This window comes from Cetorhinus maximus, chromosome X (assembly GCF_964194155.1).
Source record: "Cetorhinus maximus chromosome X, sCetMax3.hap1.1, whole genome shotgun sequence".
Classification (NCBI taxonomy): Eukaryota; Metazoa; Chordata; class Chondrichthyes; order Lamniformes; family Cetorhinidae; genus Cetorhinus; species Cetorhinus maximus.
In genome coordinates this window covers 5313929-5336218 of record NC_135917.1, presented here as the reverse complement: position 1 = coordinate 5336218, position 22290 = coordinate 5313929, and the positions used below count along the sequence as shown (strand labels likewise).

General features: G+C 41.7%; 1 protein-coding gene across 2 annotated transcripts in view; it reads left to right on the top strand.

Moving 5' to 3' along the window:
- The window catches only part of LOC144672663 (5'-AMP-activated protein kinase subunit gamma-1), a 49999-nt gene extending 37254 nt beyond the window's left edge, over window positions 1-12745 (top strand). For both annotated transcript variants that reach the window (XM_078534539.1, XM_078534538.1), the window contains 7 exons: window positions 1162-1216; window positions 2779-2905; window positions 7360-7525; window positions 8179-8216; window positions 8297-8443; window positions 11159-11252; window positions 12054-12745. In XM_078534539.1, the coding sequence (XP_078390665.1) occupies window positions 1162-1216; window positions 2779-2905; window positions 7360-7525; window positions 8179-8216; window positions 8297-8443; window positions 11159-11252; window positions 12054-12082 (656 nt within the window). In that variant the 3' untranslated portion in view covers window positions 12083-12745. The remainder of the gene's footprint in view (window positions 1-1161; window positions 1217-2778; window positions 2906-7359; window positions 7526-8178; window positions 8217-8296; window positions 8444-11158; window positions 11253-12053) is intronic.
- The last annotated feature ends 9545 nt before the right edge of the window (window positions 12746-22290 follow it).

Below are 22290 nucleotides of genomic sequence, written 5' to 3'. Positions count from 1 at the left end.
AGCAGAATCAGTGGTTGACCTGAAGCGTGAACTCTGTTCCTCTCTCCAGGCTTTGCCTGACCTGTGAAGTCTTTCTAGCATTTTCCGTTTTTATTCCAGACTTTAAACATTTTCAGTATTTTGCTTTTGACTTATTTTCAGCCTGGGTAGCTAGAGTGAAAGTAAAATCTTTGTAGGTTGTATTTTAATTCTGGTTTCACGCAAGGATTTTATTATTGTGGCAGTAAGATCACAAGAAATAGGAACAAGAGAAGGCCATTCGGCCCCTCAAGCCTGCTGCGCCATTCAATAAGATCATGGCTGACCTGATTGTGCCCTTAACCCCACTTTCCTGCCTGTCCCCCTTGACTCCTTTTTCTATCAAAAATCTGTTTAACTCAGCCTTGATTATATTCAATGACCCAGCCTCCACTGCTCGCTGGAGAAGATAATTCTAAACACTAGGAATATTCTGAAAGAAGAAATTCCTCATCATCATTGTCTTAAATAGGAGACCCCTTATTTTGAAACTGGTTCTATATTTCCCCGCGAGGGGAAACATCCCCTCAGCATCTACCTTGTCAAGCCCCATCAGAACCTCATATGTTTCAAATAAGATCACCTCTCATTCTTCTCAACTCCAATGAGCATAGGCCCAACCTGTTCAACCTTTCTTCATAAGACTTCATCCCAGGAAGCAACCTAATGAATCTTCTCTGAGCTGCTTTCAATGCAAGTACATCCTTCCTTAAGTAAGGAGATCAAAGCTGTTCATAGTACTTTAGGATAAAAGCAAATACTGCAGATGCTGAAAATCTGAAATAAAAACAAACTGCTGGAACAACCCAGCAGGTCTGGCAGCATCTGTAGGGAGAGAAAGAGTTAACATTTTGAGTCCAATATGACTCCTCTACAGAACTGATAGAAGAGTCATACAGACTTGGAACGTTAACTCTGTCTCTCTCTCCACAGATGCTGTCAGACCTGCTGAGTTTTTCCAGCAGCTTTCTGTTCTTATCACAGTGCTGTAGGTGTGGTCTCACCCAGTGCCTTGTAATGCCCTGAATCGTCTAGCTGTTTGAAGATTATAAAAGCTCCTTTCATTGTTGTGATAGCTTTTGGTATCTGTTTAGCGTTGTCACTTGCTGATTTGTATCTCTCCTCTATCTTTTGTCTTATCAGAGGTTTACTTGCAAGATTCATTTAAACCATTGGTGAGCATCTCCCCAAATGCCAGGTAATCTTACACAGCAGTGTGCTTTTAATCTGACTTCCCAGAGTGAATTCCGCCTGATTATTTGGTCATGTTTCTGTGAAATCTGTTCATTTGGTCAGAAAGCTCTGAATTGTAAATACATTCTGGTGTAAGAGTTCCAGTGGCAGTTTTGTGCATGCACTGGTCAGCAGAAAATTTTGTTGGATAATACAAATGCGTTGCAGTTTGGGGATCGAAATGTTGCATGAAATTTTCTGTTTCTTTCTGAAGGAATCTTGGGAATGTATGGAGATGAAAGCAGCAATTCTTCCCCATTGAAAAAGCACCATTTCACTTATATTTCACACCCCTTCAGTATTCAAAATTATGGGAGGATGTTGGTGGATCAATGTGTAGCTGGAGGCCTGGGGACAGGGTGAGGTTGACACAGGGAAGCCGGGCAAAAGGAACAAACGCTGACGTTGCTAATGGCTGTAAACAAGAAAAAAACAACTGTTTTCAGACAGAGGCGGGTGGATGATGTGTGGGCCTAGGGACAGGAGAGAAGGGCATTCAGGGGGCTTGAAACAAGGGTCAGGGAGAGAAGGATGTGGGAGGAGCTGGAGGCTGTGGAGAGAGATTGGGAAGTTTGGGGGTGGGAAGTGAATGCTTGACCGCAGACAGATGGGAGGAGGCTTGGGCTGTGGGCGAGGATGGGAGGGAGATGGAAGGAGGCTGTAGGAAGGGGTGACAGGGGAGCAGGCTGTAGGCAGGGGTGGGAGGTAACCGAGGGCAGGGATGAAAGGGGGTGGTGGGGCTATGGCCGCGGCCAGGGGGTGGAAGGGGTTTGGGGCTGTAGGCAGGGATGGGAGGGGCCTGGGCCTGTCGGCCATTCCATAAGAACAGATGGAACGAAAAGAAAAAATAATTTGAAGTTCTCCTCCAAGTCGCACCTTCACTGTCACTGGGTCAAAATCCTGGAACTCCCTCCCTAACAGCATCATGGGTGTACCCACACCACATGGACTGCAGCGGTTCAAGAAAGCAGCTCACCACCACCCTCTCAAGGGCAATTAGAGATGGACAATAAATGCCGGCCTTGCCAGTGACACTCACATCCTGTGAACAGATAAACAAAACTCGTTTTTTTAAAAAGTGATTTTAATCCAGAGAGGAAGTAGCAGTAATATTAAGAAATAGGATGTGGTGCAATATAATCCACTTCCCCATATCATCTAGTTGTCTATATTGCAGGGCAGTTCTTTAATGTGTTCTGGTTTGCTTGTTGCTGAACCTGCCATTGTGAGGCAGATTCAGCATTGTTGATAGCCTAAGCATGCACACTCCCTCCAGTGTTACAGTCATGCCTTGGCTGCATGCAAGCTTGTTTGGGGACTGCACCATTGTGATTTAAGAGCTCCTTTTGTTTCTGGCTATTGTTCTAGTTCTAGTTAATTACAGTGTTATTGATCATTGATGGGAAATATCTTCTTGAAGTTTAATTAGTATATATTTTAAAAGTCAAAAAGACCATTCTGGGTTTAAATGAATCCCTGTGTCATGCAGTGCCAAACTGTGCCTCACAACCTTTTCTATCACTGCAGCTTGTACGATGCAGTTTCATCGCTGATCAAGAACAAAATTCACCGTCTTCCAGTTGTTGATCCGTTAACAGGGAATACACTCTACATTCTTACGCACAAACGCATCCTGAAGTTTCTCAAACTCTTTGTAAGTATCTCAGACCAGTAAAGTGAGGTGAATTCTGGCCTCCCACACAAGCATGCATGCACTGGTTTTTAAAACATTGGAAACAGCACATCAGAAGCTTTGATCTGGTCTCTGTTTTTTACAGCTTTTAATCACCCTGTGTCTCTAGAACAGGAGTAACATTAGAATTTAGGTCATTTTTCACTACAGGCCAGTCATTCTGATGAGGCTCACTCTTGAACTGCTGCAGTAAAAGTCAGAGATCTGATCCGTTTGCCCTTGGCATCTTCGGAATTGAGTAGCACAGAGTTGAAACTCTGTCATTACATTAGTGTTCTCTTATTATTTAGAGATGAGAGTATATCACTGAGCAGAATCTCTCAAACTGACAACATGGAGTATCAAGAGAATTCCTGAATGTAGGATTTATATTGCAGTGGAACCAGAGCTTCTATTTTGTCTCCAACAGGAATATTTTTCTTATATTTTTTTCCCTTTGGCTTTCGATAAAACCAAACATATAACTTCATTTAGCTGTGGCTGGGATGAAATCTTCCCCTTTTTGCTAAGGTGGGGAAAACAATATCCAGCATTACCTACACTGATAACCACATGCCACCTTTTCTGCAGTGACATCTTTGCTTGCGTTCATAAGTTATACCTCTGAAGCACTCATTTTTGCGAGCGTGCAGGTTCACGTCAGACATTCTGAATGGTTCCTCTGGAGGTCGGGGTCAAATAATTGCAGACTGCTCATCACACCATATCTAGGTCGTGACTAGCGCCTTATTTGTGCAATTACTATGAGAAACCTGTTTGATCTTATGGGGAAACTTATGGGGAATCATATAAGCATTGTGGGATTTGCCTCCGATCTCCAGTTCCATGTTTTGCTCTGCCTGTCCCATGTAAGGTGGCAAAAAGATGGTTATCATTCATGTGACATTTCGTTAGGTACTCATTAGATTTTGAGCTCTTTGCTTTTGCATCAGTAGACACCTTGTAGACGGTGGCGTAGTGGGAATGTCACAGGACTAGTAATCCAGAGGGCCAGGCTAATGTTCTGGTGACATGGGTTCAAATCCCACCATTGTAGCTGGAGGAATTTAAATTCAATTAATAAATCCAGAATTGAAAGCTAGTCTCAGTAATGGTGACCACGAAACTATCATCAATTGTTGTAAAACCGCATCTGGTTCACTAATATCCTTCAGGGACAGAAATTTACCATCCTTACCCAGTCTGGCCTGCATGTGACTCCAAACCCATAATAATGTGGTTGTCTCTTAACTGCCCTCTGAAATGGCCTAGCAAGCTACTCAGCTCAGGGCAATTAGGGATGGGCAACAAATGCTGGCCTTGTCAGCGAAACCCACATTCCATTAAAGAATAAAAAAAAGTATTGCTGAGGTGCAGAGAGATCCTGGTGCATGAATTACAAAAAGTGTGCAAGTAACAGCAAGTAATTAAGAAAACTAATAGAATGTTATCATTTATTGCGAGGGGAATTGAATACAAAGTATGGAGGTTATGTTTTAGTTGTATAGGGCATTGGTGGGACCACATCTGGAGTACTGTGTACAGTATTGGTCACTTTTTATTTAAGGAAAGATGTAAATGCATTAGAAACAGTTCAGAGAAGGTTTATCAGACTAATACCTGGAATGGGCGAGTTGTCCTATGAGGAAAGGTTGGACAGATTAGGCTTGTATCTGCTGCAGTTTAGAAGAGTAAGAGGCAAATTGATTGAAACATATAAGATCCTGAGGGGTCTTGATGGGGGTGGATGTGGCAAGGATGTTTCCTCTTGTGGGAGAATCTCGAACTAGGGGCCACTGTTTAAAAATAAGGGGTCGCCCATTTAAAACAGAGATGAGGAGAATTTTTTCACTCAGAGGGACGTGAGTCTTTGGAACCCTCTTTCTGAAAAGGTGGCGGAAGCAGAGTCTTTGAGTGTTTTTAAGGCAAAGGTGGATAGATTCTTGGTAAGCAAGGGAGTGAAAGGTTATTGGGGGTAGGTGGGATGCAGATTTCAGGTTACTATCTCATCAGCCATGATCTTAGTAAATGGCGGAGCAGGCTCGAGGGGCTGAATGGCCTACTTGTTCGTAAAAAGAGACACCTAATCTTTTTGTCTGGCACTTAACAGGACATTCTCAAGAATACCGATATAAAGGGGAAAACAACAATGTATACTCTGAAACAAAAACAGAATTACCTGGAAAAACTCAGCAGGTCTGGCAGCATCGGCGGAGAAGAAAAGAGTTGACGTTTCGATGTGCCGATTGGTTGGCAAGTGGCATTGCCATGGCAAATTCACCACTGATGGTGACTGACAGTTTACTGCCAAGCATTGTTTGAAATTAAAACCAGACAGCTTGACCCTGATTGGTCAAGGCATTGCCCTGAGTGATGAGTCAGCAAAAGGCTGTCACTTATTTTGTCTGTACCTTGCCCATTGCGAACAGCGGCTGGGTCATTCTGTTTGATATGATCCGCCAGTCTTTGGAACATAGGGTCTGTGTACCTAGCATCACACTGGCACTGAAATTCATATACCACATTACTCATTTGTATGATAGGCAGAATGTCTTTTTGGCTTGATGGCAGCATCCTGTTAGTGGCGAATGCCACTCATGTTGCTACTGCTCCAGCCAGCCCGTGCTTGCGAAACTCAAAACAGCGTCCAGCATTAGGTGTGATTCCGTGATTGGACAAGATTTGCTAAATAATCCTCAGTGTGCTAAGAATTACACTGACAATCAATTTAAGATTGTCAGTCGGGCTTGCAATGTGGCGCATTTGTGTGTATTGGAAGTGACATATATTAATACACAGGGCCCTGTTGTTTGCAGACAGAAAGAACATGTACACGTATTGCGCCTGTTTCAGCTAAACAAAATAAGTGACAGCCTTTCGCTGACTCATTCCTCAGGGCAATCCCTTGACCAATCAGGGTCAAGCTGCCTCGTTTAAATTTCAAACAGTACTTGGCAATTAACTGTCAGTCACCATCAGTGGTGCATTCTCCATGGCAACGCCACTTGCCATCCAATCAGCACTCTCTTTACATAAAGTATAAATTGCTGTCTTCCCCCTTATGTTGGTATTCTTGCCGAATATCCTGATAAGTGCAAGACAAAAATCTTAGACATGTCTCTACAAATGGAAAAAAAAAAGTATCATCATCCATATAGCCATCCTACGAGTAAATAGGTTTGACCATTAGTGTTAGCCTGAACGCTGCAGATCAACATTGAGATTTTTACTGCCTTTCTAAATGGACACGTCAGCAACCCATGTAATCTCTGGTGTGCAATCCCACAGTGGCGGTAATTATTTGTCCTATGCCACACAGTTCCATACATGTCACATATGAGGCTACAATATTCAATTCATAGGAGACATGGTCCACCTGTGGAAACTGGTGTTTTTGAACTGAGGTTTAAAATATTGGGAGAAAGCCCAAATTGTAAAATACGTGCATCATTTGGATTGACTTTGATATGGAGCTAAATTTGGACTATACAGACCTTACCTTACTGCCCAGGATGGTGGGAAAACTGAGTACCAGCACTGAGTGATGTTCCACTAACTGCAGCCCATGTCCACATCTTTCTTGTCCTCCCCTGTTTTGTCTTGAACAAAGATAGTCTGGTTCACTGACTTTTCCACAGATATACCAGCCAGGAGGTGGGCTTGAATGATGTAGAGGAGGCACCAACCCAGCTAGTAACTTGTTTCCTCCATTATTCAAGCCATGTAAAGACTGACTAAATAAATATAAAGAAAGAAAGTCTTGCATCTATATGGCATTTTTCACAACCACCTGATGTCTCAAAACGCATTATCACCATTGAAGTACTTTTGAAATGAGTCACTGATGAAATGTAGGAAATTTGGCAGCCAACTTAAACACAGCAATCTCCCAAATAGCAATGTGATAATGACCAGATAATCTGTTTTTGTGATGTTGATTGAGGGATAAATATTGGCCAGGACAACAAGGATAACTCCCCTGCTCTTTGAAATAGTGCAATGGGAACTTTTACATCCACCCGAGTGGGCAGATGAGGTCTTGGTTTAACATCTCTCCCAAAAGTTAGCACCTCTGACAGTGCAGCACTCCCTCAGAACTGCACTGGAGTGTCCACCTTAATTTTTGTGTTCAAGCCCTGGAGTGGGCTTGTGATTCAGAGACGTGGGCGCTACCCACTGAACCACAATGGTGGATTTAGGAGGCTCTTCACTATTTGGTGGGTAGAGTGGGGAGAGCAACAGATTTATTCTGCACTAGAGAATAAAAGCTTGCGTCATTTTTTATTGTGTTACTTTAGAAGCGTATACTTAAATGTCTAATTCAAAACCACATGCAACTTTGTGCTTTGCAGTGTACAATATTGATGAAATGTGTTTACTTTGGGTATTTGATGTTATAGTAAGTGTTTGCTGTGTTTCTTAACGTATTATTGCAGATTTCTGAGATGCCCAAACCAGATTTCATGTCTCAAACGCTGGAAGAGTTGAATATTGGAACATACAAGAACATTGCCGTGGTGAACAAAAACACTCCCATTTATGTGGCTTTGGGAATCTTTGTGGAAAAGAGAGTGTCTGCGTTGCCTGTTGTGGATGAATCCGGTAAAATTGAATTCTTATTTCTAACCACCATCTCAACACACTTGACTATACTATTCGTTACCTGCATGCACAAGTAGAGCAGAATATGTCAAAAGTTAGCTGTAACTGCAGATCAACACCACAACTTCTCAATAATAACTAAGTAATTCTTACTAATGTAATGAAATTTAGTTAATTTAGTTTCAATGCCCTTTTAACTTTTTTTTGTATATGCTTTATTTATACAGGTTAGGCATCACTATGTTGAGGTTGGCTGGTGAGGATAGTAAAGTATGCACCAGTATGGATAATTAAACAAAGATGAAAATTGACTGGAATAGCCCCAATTTATTTGACTGTAATTCGCCCAAGTGTGTCTTTCTCTACTACTTTAAACAAACTTGGCCTAAATGAACAAATCCTGAGAACCGTAACTTTACTTGGTCCTTATGGAAAATGTACATGACACCTCTTGAAATAAATAATGAAGACAGCCTTAATTCAAAGAGATTCACTTGGTAACTATTGTAGCAGTGAATAGAGAAGCCCAGACAAATTCTTTGCACTATTCAACTTAATCGCTACCAAGTACTCAAATTATTAATTCCAATATTCTCCTGGCCTGAGGAGTACCTCCTGTTTTATGCTGATTGTTCCTGTCTTTCCCTGTACAGGGCGAGTGGGGGATATCTACTCCAAGTTTGACGTCATTGTAAGTATCTTGCAGTGTCTTAACTAGATGTTCTTTTTATTGCTCTGCGACTATTCTCTAATTACAAGTTTGTGCTTTAGAACCTGGCTGCAGAGAAGACCTACAACAACCTGGACATTACTGTAACAAAAGCACTGCTGCACCGCTCACAGTACTTCGAAGGTGTACTGAAGTGTTACAAGCATGAAACGCTTGAGACAATTATCAACCGACTCGTGGAGGCAGAGGTACAGGCAAAGAAGCTTTAAAAGAACAACTAATAAAACCAGTTACTGTTTCAAATTGTGGGTCAAATGCATGTCAGTCTCGTTCTAAATTTTCAAAATTTCTTCCCCCTGCCTGCCCCCTCCCTAGAAAATGCTAACTGTATTGGGATATAGTTCCAAGACCGCTGAACAGCCTCCAGTTCGTCAGCCAAGAGGCCCATTCTTCCTGTGTGAGTCCAGTCAGGGTCATTAGATAGTGGATAGGAGTGGCAACCTTGGCTCATTTCTAAAATCTCCTCATCCCCCTCCATGTTTGGAAGCACTGAGGGCAAATTTAGTCACTCCCAGCTCCTGCAGTACAGACTGGGAATTGAACTTGGGACCTTCCAGGTTCACTTCATTCAACTCTGCACTGGGGCAGGCATGGAGCCTGTTGTCTTTGCAGCAACTTCTTGAGTGGTGTTGAGAATTTTAAACAGTACAAGCCATATCCTTCGCAGCCCCATTGCCTGAAACTTGTATCTGGAAGAGCTCTGAATCACAAGCAGTTTTGCTTTAATGGGATAATTCACTGTTAAACTACTCCAGGAAAACTGTAAAATTTGGCGTGAATTGGAGTGTGTTGAAGACAGCCAGCTGGTTATGTAATTGCTGCTGTTGCACTTAACCTCTTCCTACGAGGCTTTGCAAGCAGGAACATCTCCAGCATGGTTTTAAATGCTGCTTTGACTGCCTGTTCAAAAAATGAAATAGCAAAGCTCTTTACAAGGATAGAAAATGGGATAAAAAAGGGGATAAAACTACAGATGAATGAATAAAAAATAAGTGGTTAAAAAATAAAAATGAATGTAGAAAACAAGGGATTAAAAAAGAGGGTGAGGATGAAGGAGAGGGTTCATGATCTAAAATTGTTGAACTCAATATTAAGTCCGGAAGACTGTAAAGTACTTAATCAGAAGATGAGATGCTGTTCCTCCTGTTTGCTTTGAGCTTCACTGGAACAATGTAGCAGGCCAAGGATGGACATGTGGGCACGAGAGCAGGGTGGAGTGTTGAAATGGCCAGCGACAGGAAGGTCTGGGTCATACTTGCAGACAGACCAAAGGTGTTCTGCAAAGCAGTCACCCAGCCTGCGTTTGGTGTCTCCAATGTAGAGGAGACCGCATTGGGAGCAACGAATGCAGTAGACTAAATTGCAGGAGGTGCAAGTGAAGTGCTGCTTCACCTGAAAGGAGTGTTTGGGCCCTTGAACAGTGAGGAGAGAGGAGTGAGAGAACAAGTTCAGCCAGGCGGAGGAGAGTGGTGGTGATTGTTCGGGCCTCTGTTCAGGAAAGAAGCGGAGAGCCCTCAGACCATCCCGGTGGGGGATGGAGGTGTAGAGGGATTGGACCTCCATGGTGAAGAGGAGGCAGTTAGGGCCAGGGAACTGGAAATTGTTGATATGACGTAGGGCACCAGAGGAATCACAGATGTAGGTGGGATGCTCCTGTCGAGCGCAAAGGGACATCTTATTACGTTAAAGGCGCTACATAAAGGCAAGTTATTGTATTCGCAGTCTTGTTTCTCTTCTTTCTCTGAAGGGAAGTAAGCAGTGTGTGAAATAAATGACTTCACTGATTGTGTTCAACGATCTATAAAAGTGGATTTATATGAATTCAAACTTCTAGCTCTTCCTTTTGTTGTTGTAACACCCCCTCGGATTTTATTTAGATAAGGAAGAGACTGAAGCTGTTTAACTGGTGCATCAATCTCATTTCACCCTCCCATATCCCTGAACATCGCAATAACCCATCTGCCCAGATCCCATTGATCACTTAAGGAATTCCTCCATAAGGCAGCACCAGAGGTAAAAGATGCAGATAGAGTTTTGTGCTTTAATACTCTGCTGACTAAGAATCAAGTGCTCCCTCTACCCAAGGATTTGGCACAAATATTGCAGTCTCTTTTCCAAATTTTGTGATGATAGAAGTGAGATTGTTTTTTTTCTATTTATTCCATTTTCCTTTCAACGAAATTTAGTGTTAAATTTTTGAATTTTTTCATTGTTTAACATACCAGTAGAGAATGTTGTTGATTTTGTCGGAGTTTTGAACAGAACACGGACATTCCAGCAAATACCATACGGCATGACGGAAGGAATGCCTCATTACTAACTTTAGTTAAAACTCATGCAAGGGACAGAGTATCTTTCACTTCATTGAGCAGCAATTGGTAAAATCTCAAATTTCAAGGTTCCAGAATGACTGCAATCCATGTTTCTTTGAAACCTTGTGAATCCTGCCTTGTACAGAAGTATCCATGGAACGTTCCAGCTAGCCAGGAAGCACATCCTTTCCAGCATCGATGAGCTGAAAAAACAAAACAACTTGGCAGCTCTCAAGCTTTGCCATGTTTGTTCATCCCAGTTGCAATCTGTTGTTTTTCTCCTTGAAAATGTGATATCTGCCCAGCACACACTGCCCTGTGGAGGGAGAAACCTAGCATGGTTCCTTCCTCCAGAGTGCTGGAATGCATCACTACCTTGGCGGAGGGAGGGAAGAGAGCTGGAACTGTATCAAGATGTGTGAAACCCAGAGGTTTTTTCAAAAGAAAAGATTGCTTTTAGTCTAGCGACATGAGCTGGTAAGCTATTGCTAAGCAGCATTCATTTATAATGGATTGAACCATTTTCCTGTCCCCCGCATAGATTCTTCACAATAACCACTTGTTGCTGATCAGGTCTTTCCCTGTTTGTAGGTTCATCGGTTAGTGGTGGTTGATGATAATGATGTGGTAAAGGGGATTGTTTCGCTCTCTGACATTCTGCAGGCACTGGTGCTGACCAGCGGAGGCAAGTATACACTCTGTATGATCCAGTTGTTAAAAGTAGGCAGGGATACAATTGTGGCTCTTAATCTCTGTCCCCCTGAGCATTTGGTGTAATAAACTGCAGTCATTATTCTTGCTGAGGAGTGTAGACAGACTCTGCTTATCCAGATACTGATTGCCGAGAATAACGTTTTCTTTCAGGCAAAACTTTGTTTGCCTTGGGTGTAAGATGGCCTGTATATGTTTTTCCCATTTTGTGATAAAACATAAATCAAGAGCAAGTGGAAAGGAATATTCATTTGTTAAACCCTGATCATGCCCTGTCTGGGTGTGCGTGCCCTGTCTGGGTATGCGTGCCCTGTCTGGGTGTGCGTGCCCTGTCTGGGTGTGCGCGCGCGTATCTATGTCTAAGATTCATATGATAGCCAAAGAACTCCCTTGAGGTGGAGCACATTCTACTGTATTACATTATCATTTCACTGAATTTACAAATGGAATACATTAGTCTTGCAATTTTTGCCACCATGGTATAATGTGGATATTTATATGGTTACTACTGTATTAAATAATATCAATGGACCTGTACAAAAAAAGGTCTGTCTTGTCATTCTCATTTAAGATTGATTCCAGTGCTGTGGTTAGCTGGTTGTTGAAAAATTTGTTGGAATGTGACCCAGTATATTTATCATCAGTATTTTCTCCCTCTGCCTCACTTCAGTAATGTTTAAATTAAGACTCTAACTCCACAATATACTGTGAGTTTGGCATATCTGACAGCACAAAAGATAAAGCGTGAAGTAAAGTTCCTCTTATTTTTCCTTAGATAATTCTTCATGCAAGCTTGGACAGTGAGAGATATGTGTAAAGTGCACCAGCAACGTCTTCCCCACGTAGAGACCTCACCAGCCTTGGAAGTCTTTAGTCTGAGGATATGCACCCATGGTGGCACAATGTTTTTCACCAGCACAACGCTGTTCCATAAAATAGAGAAGGACCCTGGCTACTGCTCCCATTTTGGTTAAACTTTGAAATGTTTCACACCTTTCTACATAAAGCCATTGACTTTCTGTGCCCACTGAAATGATACTGCAGGTCAGGTCAGAGGAACTGAATCTTTTGTTCTTTTAATTATCCCATCCTACCTCAGGTGGATAGCTTTCCGAAGTGTATTAACGTGGCTGATTATTTCATTATCTGAACATCACTTTTTTTGTACTTGATTTAAGTTTGATTATCTGTTCTGTACTAGATGTTATCATCCAATTGTTGTAACTAGAGCAGCTTGATACAGTGACACCACTCCTTTTATTCACTGCTCTTAGCTCAAATGTGCGCAAAACTCTGAGCGATACAAACATAATTACCAAAAACCAGATTGCATGAACACAGTGTAATAGTCTTTTTGACTGAGCTGTTGATAGAGTCCAGTACCTGATTTCTCGGATGACTTCTTCCGACACCTCTCTTTGTGATGTGTCACTTTATACTTTACAATGTGCTATGTCTTTCACACCGAAAAAAAAAAATCACAAGTAATTATTTTGATGGCCTGATTTGCACGGTTAGATTATTTTTGCACTTCTGGCTGAAACGCGATTGAGGGGTGTGGATGTGTGCCTCTCTTTCCTGGAGCCTCCCTTCAAGTGCAGTTAAGAAAATGCATTTCAAGCTGGGAGTATTTCTTCCCTGAGCTCCTTTTATTTGAACATTATTCAACAACAGCTTTCCATTTAAAATTTCTGTAATTATTTCATTTCTTAAAATCACTTGCTATTTAAGGCAGTAACTTAGTTTCAGATAGGCTTGTTCCAAAATGGTCCTAATATGCAAAGTTGATTTTGACTTTTCAAAACTGTAAATCATTGGGAAGAATGACCAGCCCCGCAACTCAAAAGAAGTCTGAAGACCAAAGCAAATATGAAATTGATTAAGTATTGTGACAACCAAATTGTATTTTTTCATGCATTGGAAAACGGTGATCGCAGATGTTTTAATTCTGGGCTTGAATCTCATTTTTGTTGCATATAATTTTTCCAGTGTCATTTAATTGCTCGTGGATTTGAGGGTCAGAATTTTTTTTTTTCTCATTTCTAGTCTGGACGGAGATTTGATTTGATGACAGGCTCCTGTACTGCTAATGAACCAGGTTGCTCATGGTTAGAATTCCAATTGGGAAAATGTTTGCTTTTATTAGCTTAAATTCTGGTTGGACCCAGAGTTTTTCTTTTTATTCTTTCATGGGGTGTGGGTGTCGCAGGCCAGACCAGCATTTGTTGCCCATACCTAATCGCCCCTGAGCTGAGTCACTTAAGAGGCGGCCACATTGCTGTGGGCCTGGAGTCACATGTGGGCCAGACCAGGTAAGGACGGCAGATTTCCTTCCCTAAAGGACATTAGTGAACCAGATGGTTTTTTTTACAACAATCGATGATAATGGTCACCAATTCTGAGACTAGCTTTATATTCCAGAATTCATTAATTGAATTTAAATTCCACCAGCTGTGGTGGTGGGATTTGAACCCATGTCCCCAGGACATTAGTCTGGGCCTCTGGATTACTAGTCCAGTGACATTATCACTATGCCACCATCTGCCCAGGGCGACATGTAAGAATCTCACACTACACCATGTAAGCTTTGATCCAATTGTGTGCAATGAGTATGGTAGTATTCTGTGCTGTTTTTAGTTTTTTAATTAGGTGATAGTTTGCAAGATTGGTGGTTGTACCTGGAATCTTGGACATTCTGATATGGCAATGCAGATGTTCCAGCACAATTGGATACAATAGGACCTTCTAGTGATACATTTTAGAAAGTTGCTGATGTCTAAGCAGACGGGGTCATGGGTGCTGTTAATAAGACAGGCAAAAATGCCAACTCTTTGTTTGGACTGATGAGCCAGTGGGATCTGATGAGATTACAGCTACTGTTACGAAACAGCAAAATGTAGGGTTGATCAGTGCCTAAGGTGCAAGGAACCCTAGTTCTTATCATTGTGAGTATCTCAGTTTATGGTCTGCAACTATTCTTTCACCACTATCCCCGCCCCCCACCTCACTCCAAGAAAAACAGTATGGTTTCACTCCTCTGCTGGAATGAGGCATGATCTTGTTACAAGGCAAACCAATTTGAATTGTAACTTCATAACTGTAAGTTAATTGTAACTTAATAGGAAAGAAATTACGGTTTTTTATGCTGCATGTGCACATATAGGTTCTGAGTAATGCTGACTCCAGTCATTCTCTTGACACGGTTATGCAATAAATTACTGTAAATGTATAACATGAACATTGGATCTAAATTTTGTTGAGGCGATTAGGTTGAAAATGTCAGAAGTGAACGCGAACAAATTCCCTGTTTGGTGTGACCTTCAGACAAAAGCCCCACAGATCTTGTCTAGGGAACCACATGAATATTATTTTCTCTCCAATTTCCTTCTGCTTAACCCCTGCCCAACCCCTGCCCCCTTCCTTTCTCTCCTGAAGATGTTGCTTCTAGCTGGAGTGTAGTGCTGGTAGCCCTTCAGAACTTTGCTCAAGTGGCCATCCCTCATGTATGAGCCTAGTGGTGGGCTATTCACAGCCAAGGCCAGTCCTGTCCCTGCCCAACGATCATGCGTGAATCATAGTGATCAGAGTGACAGTCCTGGATTTCTCCCCCTTCCCTATCCCTGGGGCTATAGCATCCATTCCAGGTTTTAACAAGAGCGTGACTCTTGATTCAATGTAGTTTTAAAATTTATGGTGTGTTTTATTTGTGGCATTATAAAAATGTAATTTAGGAAAGAGTATGGACCACTTTCGAGTAAACCCCATGCAGATAGCCGATAATCCACACTGCAGTTCTGACTGCTTAATTCTGGGACGTTGACACAACAAGGCTTCTCCAATAGAAATAGTTGATTATTGCTGAAACCAGCACACTAGACTGGACAACCACCAGCAGCATTTCTGAAAACAACACTGTAAACTGTGTTTTCAATTGTTGGGCTGATGAATTACAGATTACATGTAATTAGTGGTACACGACTAAACAACTTTTGAGAACTAAATTGATGGCATTTAATGCTGTATTTAACTGTCAGACCTTTGCAATGATGCCACTAAAGAAAAAAGACGGGCTTGCATTTCATGACACTTTTTATGACCACAGGCTGTCCCTAAGCGCTTTACAACTTATGAAGTACTTTTGAAGTGTAGTCACTGTTTGTAATGTAGATATAGGTCTAACCTGGATACAGAGGTCCACATCAGCCACTGATTTGTGCTGATCTGTTGCTGGGTGTCTAGTTCCTGGGATCCCGAAATGCTTGAACTCCGGATAGGGATTGCGGATCAGATGTGAAAAGGGAAACAAGTGGCAAAATTCGATATTTCCAGACTGAGAATTTTTCCTCATTTTAAAGTTTGTCTTTCCTCATTCGCTTTTCCCCTCTTGTTTTTCGGCCTTCTGTTACTGCTGCTTCCTGCTGCCACAGTGGTTCTTGTGTGGGCCTCCAGGTGATACATTGGGTGAGTTTGGCAAGCTCATCAATTGACTCGGATTGGGGGTAGATCAATGGTGAAGCTATCAATGATAGTAAATGTCTTCAAAGCTCCACTCATCCTGACCCCTCGCTGTGGAGTCAGAAGGGACTGTAAGGAAGCACCAAAGTTTTTAAAGGAAAAGTACATTAAAATATTTTTTTGGCCCGAAAAGAATCTTTTCCTTAAAAATACTAAGCAACCTCACTCACATCCTTGTAACATTGTTTCCTGACGTAAACTTGCCAATTGTGTGCCATTTATGCATTGCTCTGTAGACTGTCTGGATTTCTGTTTTTAAAACATTTTTCTAGTGTTTTGTTAAATTGTTTTATATGATGTTGAATATGTTTTGTTCATTAATGTAATACCATAAAGTTTCAGTTTAAAAAAAAATTGCAATGGAATCAATGTGAACTTAAAGTGCAGTGGTTATTTCCTCATAGAATCAAATTGATATTTATTCCGATCATAGTCCAAACCTTTCTCTAGTAGAATAGTGTTTACACTCCTTTTGCATTTACTTGTGAAGATTTGAAATCTCACTGAAAGAGGTATTGATTGTAACATAGTCAAAACTAAAATAAAATTCTTCAAAACGTGTCACTTATTTTCAGGATTTCTGACTTACCCACTCCATCCTCAGCTAATAACAATGTGATTCATTTTTGCTTAATGTGCTTGTTATGATTGAGGGACCAACGCAAGTGAGTGCACTTAAGAATAAAAAAGGATCACTCGTAAGATGGCCACCTGAATTTTGGAGGAAACTGGCGTGCCTGTTTTTTGTGTGCCTGGAGCTCATTTCTGAATGCCATACGTGTGACTGATCCTGTGCGTGTGTGGCATTATGATGTGTAATGGTTTCTGAAATGCTGCATTGGGTTGAACTCTTAGACTGCACCCAACATTGTGCTAATCCAGCAGAATGACACCTCTTAGTTGGAGGCAGGAGAATCAAACCGGAGTGCAATTTAATAGCAAATTTATGCTATTGCAAGCACCAATTTATGTGAAACTGCTAACAAACAGGTCATGGTAGGGCCTGAATATTTTTGTGCTTTAAATGAAGTACTGTTGACTCAGTTTTCATAGTAAATGTCCTATGTATATTCTAACACACTCCTAGCCAACTTCCCACATCCTATCCTCTAAACTTGGCATCATTCAAAACTCTGTGGCCCATAACTTAATTCGCACCAAATCCCATTCACCTATCGCTCCTGTGCTCACTGACTGACATTGGATCCTGGTTAAGCAGCTCAATTTTAAAGTTCTCAGCCTCCTTTTCAAGTCCCTCCATGGCCTCACCCCTCCCCATCTCTAATCTCCTCCAGCCCCGCAACCCTCCAAGATATCTGCACTCATCTCATTCTGGCCTCTGGAGCATCCTTGATTTTATTGCTCCACTTTGGTGGCCACATCTTCAGTTGCCTTGGCCCTACACTCTGGAATTCCCTCCCTCAACCTCTCCACCCCTCTATCTCGCTTTCCTCCTCTAAGACACTCCTTAAAACCTACCTCTTTGACCAAGCTTTTGGCCATTTGCCCTAACACCACCTTATGCGGCTCAGTGTCGAATTATGATTTAGTGCTCCTGCAAAGTGCCGTGGGCCATTTTATTGTTAAAGCGCTATATAAATTCAAATTGTTATGTAGTGTGACACTTAAGTGTTGCATTCTTCCAACTTCGTGTGAACAATGTCACAAGAGACCTGCTAGTCTAATACAATGTATAAAAAATTGTATGTCAGCTTGACCTTGTTGCACTTGCTAGGCCACTTTCTTGTTAGTGATGAAAGGCAGACATTAAAGGGCAAAGAATAGACACAGATCAAATATTGCATGGAAAAGGATTGTTCCATGTGTTTAAACAAATGTTTAAAGGAGAAAGACTGCAGCATCTTTCATGATGTTAGGACATTCCAAAGTGCTTTTCAGCCAATGAAATACTTTTGAAATGTGTCCACTGTAATTTAGGAAATGTAGCTGTCAATTTGGCATGGCTGGATCCCATAAACAGCAATGTGTTAAATGAATAGATCATCTGCTTTTAGTGATGTTGGTTGAGGGATAAATGTCAGTCAAGTAAACTTGCCATTTATGCATTGCTCTGTAGACTACCTGAATTTCTGTTTTTAAAACATTTTAGTGTTTTGTTAAATTGTTTCATATGTTGAATGTATTTTGTTCATTAATGTAATACTATTAAGTTTCAGTTTTTTTAAAAAATTGCAATGGAATCAATGTGAACTTAAAGCGCAGTGGTTATTTCCTCATACAATCACCCATATTTTGATTCACTTAGATCCTAGTTGATAAAATGTTGTAAGGCTGAGGATTGGGAGCATTTTAGAATTCAGCAAAGGAGGATCAAGAGATTAAGAGGGGAAAAAATAAAGTATGAGAGTAAACTTGCAAGGAACATAAAAGCAGACTGTATTAGTATGTAAAAAGAAAAAAGATTAGTGAAGACAATTGTAGGTCCCTTACAACCTGAAATGGAAGAATTTATAATAGAGAACAAGGAAATGGCAGAGCAATTAAACAACTACTTTAGTTCTGTCTTCACTAAGGCACAAATAACTTCCCAGAAATACCAGGGAACCAAGTGTCTAGTGAGAAGGAGGAATTGAAGGAAATTAGTATTAGTAAAACAATAGTGCTGGAGAAATTAATGGGACTGAAAGCCAATAAATCCCCAGGGCCTGACAATCTACGCCCTGGAGTACTAAAGGAGGTGGCTATGGAAATAGTCGATGTGTTGGTTGTCATCTTCCAAAATTCTGCAGATTCTGGAACAGCCCTGGCAGCTTGGAGGGTGGCAAATGTAACCCCACTATTTAAAAAAGGAGGGAGGGAGAAAACTGCGAATTATAGACCAGCTAGCCTAACCTCAGTAGTAGGGAAAATGCTAGAGTCCATTATAAAGGATGTGATAATAGGATATTTAGAAAATATCAATGGGATTAGACAAAGTCAACATGGATTTATGAAATGGAAATAATGTTTGACAAACCTACTGGAGTTTTTTTGAGGATGTAACTAGCAGAATAGATCAGGGAGAACCAGTGGATGTGGTGTGTTTGGATTTTCAGAAGGCTTTTGATAAAGTCCCAGAGTTGTGTGTGTAAAATTAAAGCACATGGGATTGGGAGTAATACATTGGCATGGATTGAGAACTGGTTAGCAGACAGGAAACAGAGTAGGCATAAATGGGTCTTTTTCGGAGTGGCAGGTGGTGACTAGTGGAATACCGCAGGGATCAGTGCTTTGGCCCCAACTATTCACAATATATATCAATGATTTGGATGAGGGAACCAAATGTAATATTTCCAAGTTTGCTGATGACAGGAAACTTGGTGGGAATATGAGTGATGAGGATGTTAAGGGGCTTCAAGGCGATTTAGACAGGTTGAGTGAGTGGGCAAATACATGGCAGATGCAGTATAACGTGGATAAGTGTGAACTCATCCACTTCGGCAGGAAAAACAGAATGGCAGAGTATTATTTAAATGGTGATACATTGGGAAATCTTGATGTACAAAGGGACCTGGGTGTCCCTGTACACCAATCACTGAAAGCAAGCATGTAGGTGCACCAAGTGGTTCAGAAGACAAATGGTATGTTGGCCTTCATTGCAAGACGATTTCAGTACAGGAGCAAGGATGTCTTCCTGCAGCTGTACAGGGTCTTGGCGAGACCACACCTGGAGTATTGTGTGCAATTTTGGTCTCCCTAAGAAAGGAAATACTTGCCATAGAGGGAGTGCAGCAAAGGTTCACCAGACTGATTCCTGGGATGGCGGGATTGTTGTATGAGGAGAGATTGGGCAGACTGGGCCTGTACTCACTGAAGTTTAGAAGAATGAGGGGAGATCTCATTGAAACATATAAAATTCTGACAGGGATGGACAGACTGAATGCAGGGATGATGTTTCCTCTGGCTGGGGCATCTAGAACAAGGGGTCACAGTCTCAGTATACAGGGTAGACCATTTAAGACTGAGATGAGAAACTTCTTCACTCAGAGGGTGGTGAACATCTGGAATTCTCTACCACAGGAGGCTGTGGAGGCCAAGTCACTGAATATATTTAAGAAGGAAATAGATTTCTGGACTCTAAAGGTGCCAAAGGATATGGGGAGAGAGCGGGAGTATGGCGTTGAGATAGAGGATTAGCATGATCGTATTGAATGGTGGAGCAGGCTCGAAGAGCCAAATAATCTACTCCTACTCCTATTTTCTATGTTTCTATGGCCAGGATTTTACTACACTGCCACAGCGTGTCTCCCCCCGGTGGATGTGGCAAGCCATTTAAATCCCCATTCAGTTCAACAGGATTGTAATATCCCACCGGGTGGGAGAGGCCATAAAATCCTGATCTAGGTTTCTAAGTCATGAGAGAACACCCCACTCCCCTTTCAATAGTGTTACAAGAGTTTTTTAAAATTTATTTTTAATTTATTCATTCATGGGATGTGAGCATCACTGGCAAAGCCAGTTTTTATTGCCCATCCCTAATTGCCCTTGAGAAGGTGGTGAGCTGCCTCTTGAACCGCTGCAGTCCATGTTGTGTAGGTACATCCACAGTGCTGTTAGGAAGGGAGTTCCAGGATTTTGACCCAACGATGATGAAGGAACAGCGATATATTTCCAAGTCAGGATGGTGAGTGGCTTGGAGGGGAACATGCAGACGGTGGTGTTCCCATGTGTCTGCTGCCCTTGTCCTTCTCGGTGGTGGAGGTCGTGGGTTTGGAAGCTGCTGTCAAGGGAGCCTTGGTGAGTTCCTGCAGTGCAACTTGCAGATGGTACACATTGATGCTACTGTGCGTTGGTGGTGGAGGGAGTGAACTTTTAAGATTGTGGATGGGGTGTCAATCAAGTGGAATCCTTTGTCCTGAATGGTGTTGAGCTCCTTGAGTGTTGTTGGAGCTGCACTCATCCAGGCAAGTGGAGAGTATTCCATCACACTCCTGACTTGTGCTTTGTACTTGTGACATGTACTTAAAAAGGCACTATGACTTTTGGAAAGAGGGTGTTGCTGCCCAGGCAGCAAGAAGCTCTAAGTGATGAGGTTGAAGGACAAAAAGGTTCAATCCTGGACTGTTAGAATGCAGAGAAATTTTTGGTTTTGAGCTAAGTAAGGTGGTACCTAAATGTGGCAATATTCATTTTTTTCATACCATACGTGAAGATCAGATTCACCAATTGAACTAAGTGAATCTGATGGTATTCCTTTGTACACTGCCCTTACTGTGGACTAAAGTCACTTCAGTGATTCAAATCAAGACTTGTCTCATCTAGTGTTAACTCCGTGTTTGAAGAGATATCCGGACCAGCTCACGTGGGCTTCAGTTGTACTCTTGCAGGCCTCAACGTACAAGTAGAGAAAGGGCTGTGAGAGTCAATTCAGTAAAAAAAAAATAAGGCACTCAGACCACTTATGGCAGTGACTAACACAGCTGAATCTGAGAACGTATCTACAGCAGACCTGTATTTGTAATGGGCACATTTATAAGACTATTATGTGATAGAGATTTTTACATGCATACTCAGCACATGCTTTCCACAGACCCTCTCAAAAGTAGCTATGCTCATGGGATGAGGAGGATGCAATTCATTGGAAGCAGGAAGCTGACCCTAGCAGATAGGTAATCCATTTTATTAATATATTGCAAAAATCAAAAATTCAACAGTTAGTTTAATGTTGCTGTGGTACTATTTAGTGAGTGGGTTCCAGTTGTGGAAATAATCCTTGTCTCAGGCTGATGACCTGTCTGTTCACTTTGTGCTGAGTTGGTGTCTGCTAATCTCACTGTAAATCCCCATTCAGCCTCGGTAGAGTTTTTGGATAGACTGTGAGAAAAAAAAACATGTGAATCGTTTGTCTGTCAGGTCATTAATGCTGCATTCAGGAATTCTATTTTGCCTCCGGCTGGTTTCAGCATCTCTGGTACCAAGAGGTTCTGCCCTGCAGTTGAAATGAATGCGCTCACTTTGTGAAAAAACATAATCGTTTTGTAAGAGTAATAAAATGCAGCAGACACTCCAATTTGGTCTTTTGTTTTTCTCCCAGAGAGCACGTTGCTCAGATAGTAACGACTGGATGCAAAACTGACTGTTGAGATTTGGGGGAACTAATCGTATTGTGCTGTGACTTTTATGAAGAGGCAAACACAGCCATGATTATAAAATGAAGTACCAGGTCAGACTAATAAAGGAGAAAAGAACTGGAGGATGAATTGTTGCTTGCTCCAGTCCAGAGTTTCAAAACTCACCAATAAGCACGGCCAAGTCAGAGGAATAAGGAAAAGACTTGCATTTATGTAGTGCCTTTCACGACTCCTGGATGTCTCGAAGCACATTACAGCCAATTAAGCACTTTTTGATATGTAGTCGCCGTTGTAATGGAAACGCAACAGCCAATTTGTGCACAGCAAGCTCCCACAAATGCCAATGGGATAAATGGCCAGATCATTTTTTTTTTAAAGTGATTGTTCTTTGTCTGTATTACCGACTCTGAGTCCTTCCCACGTACA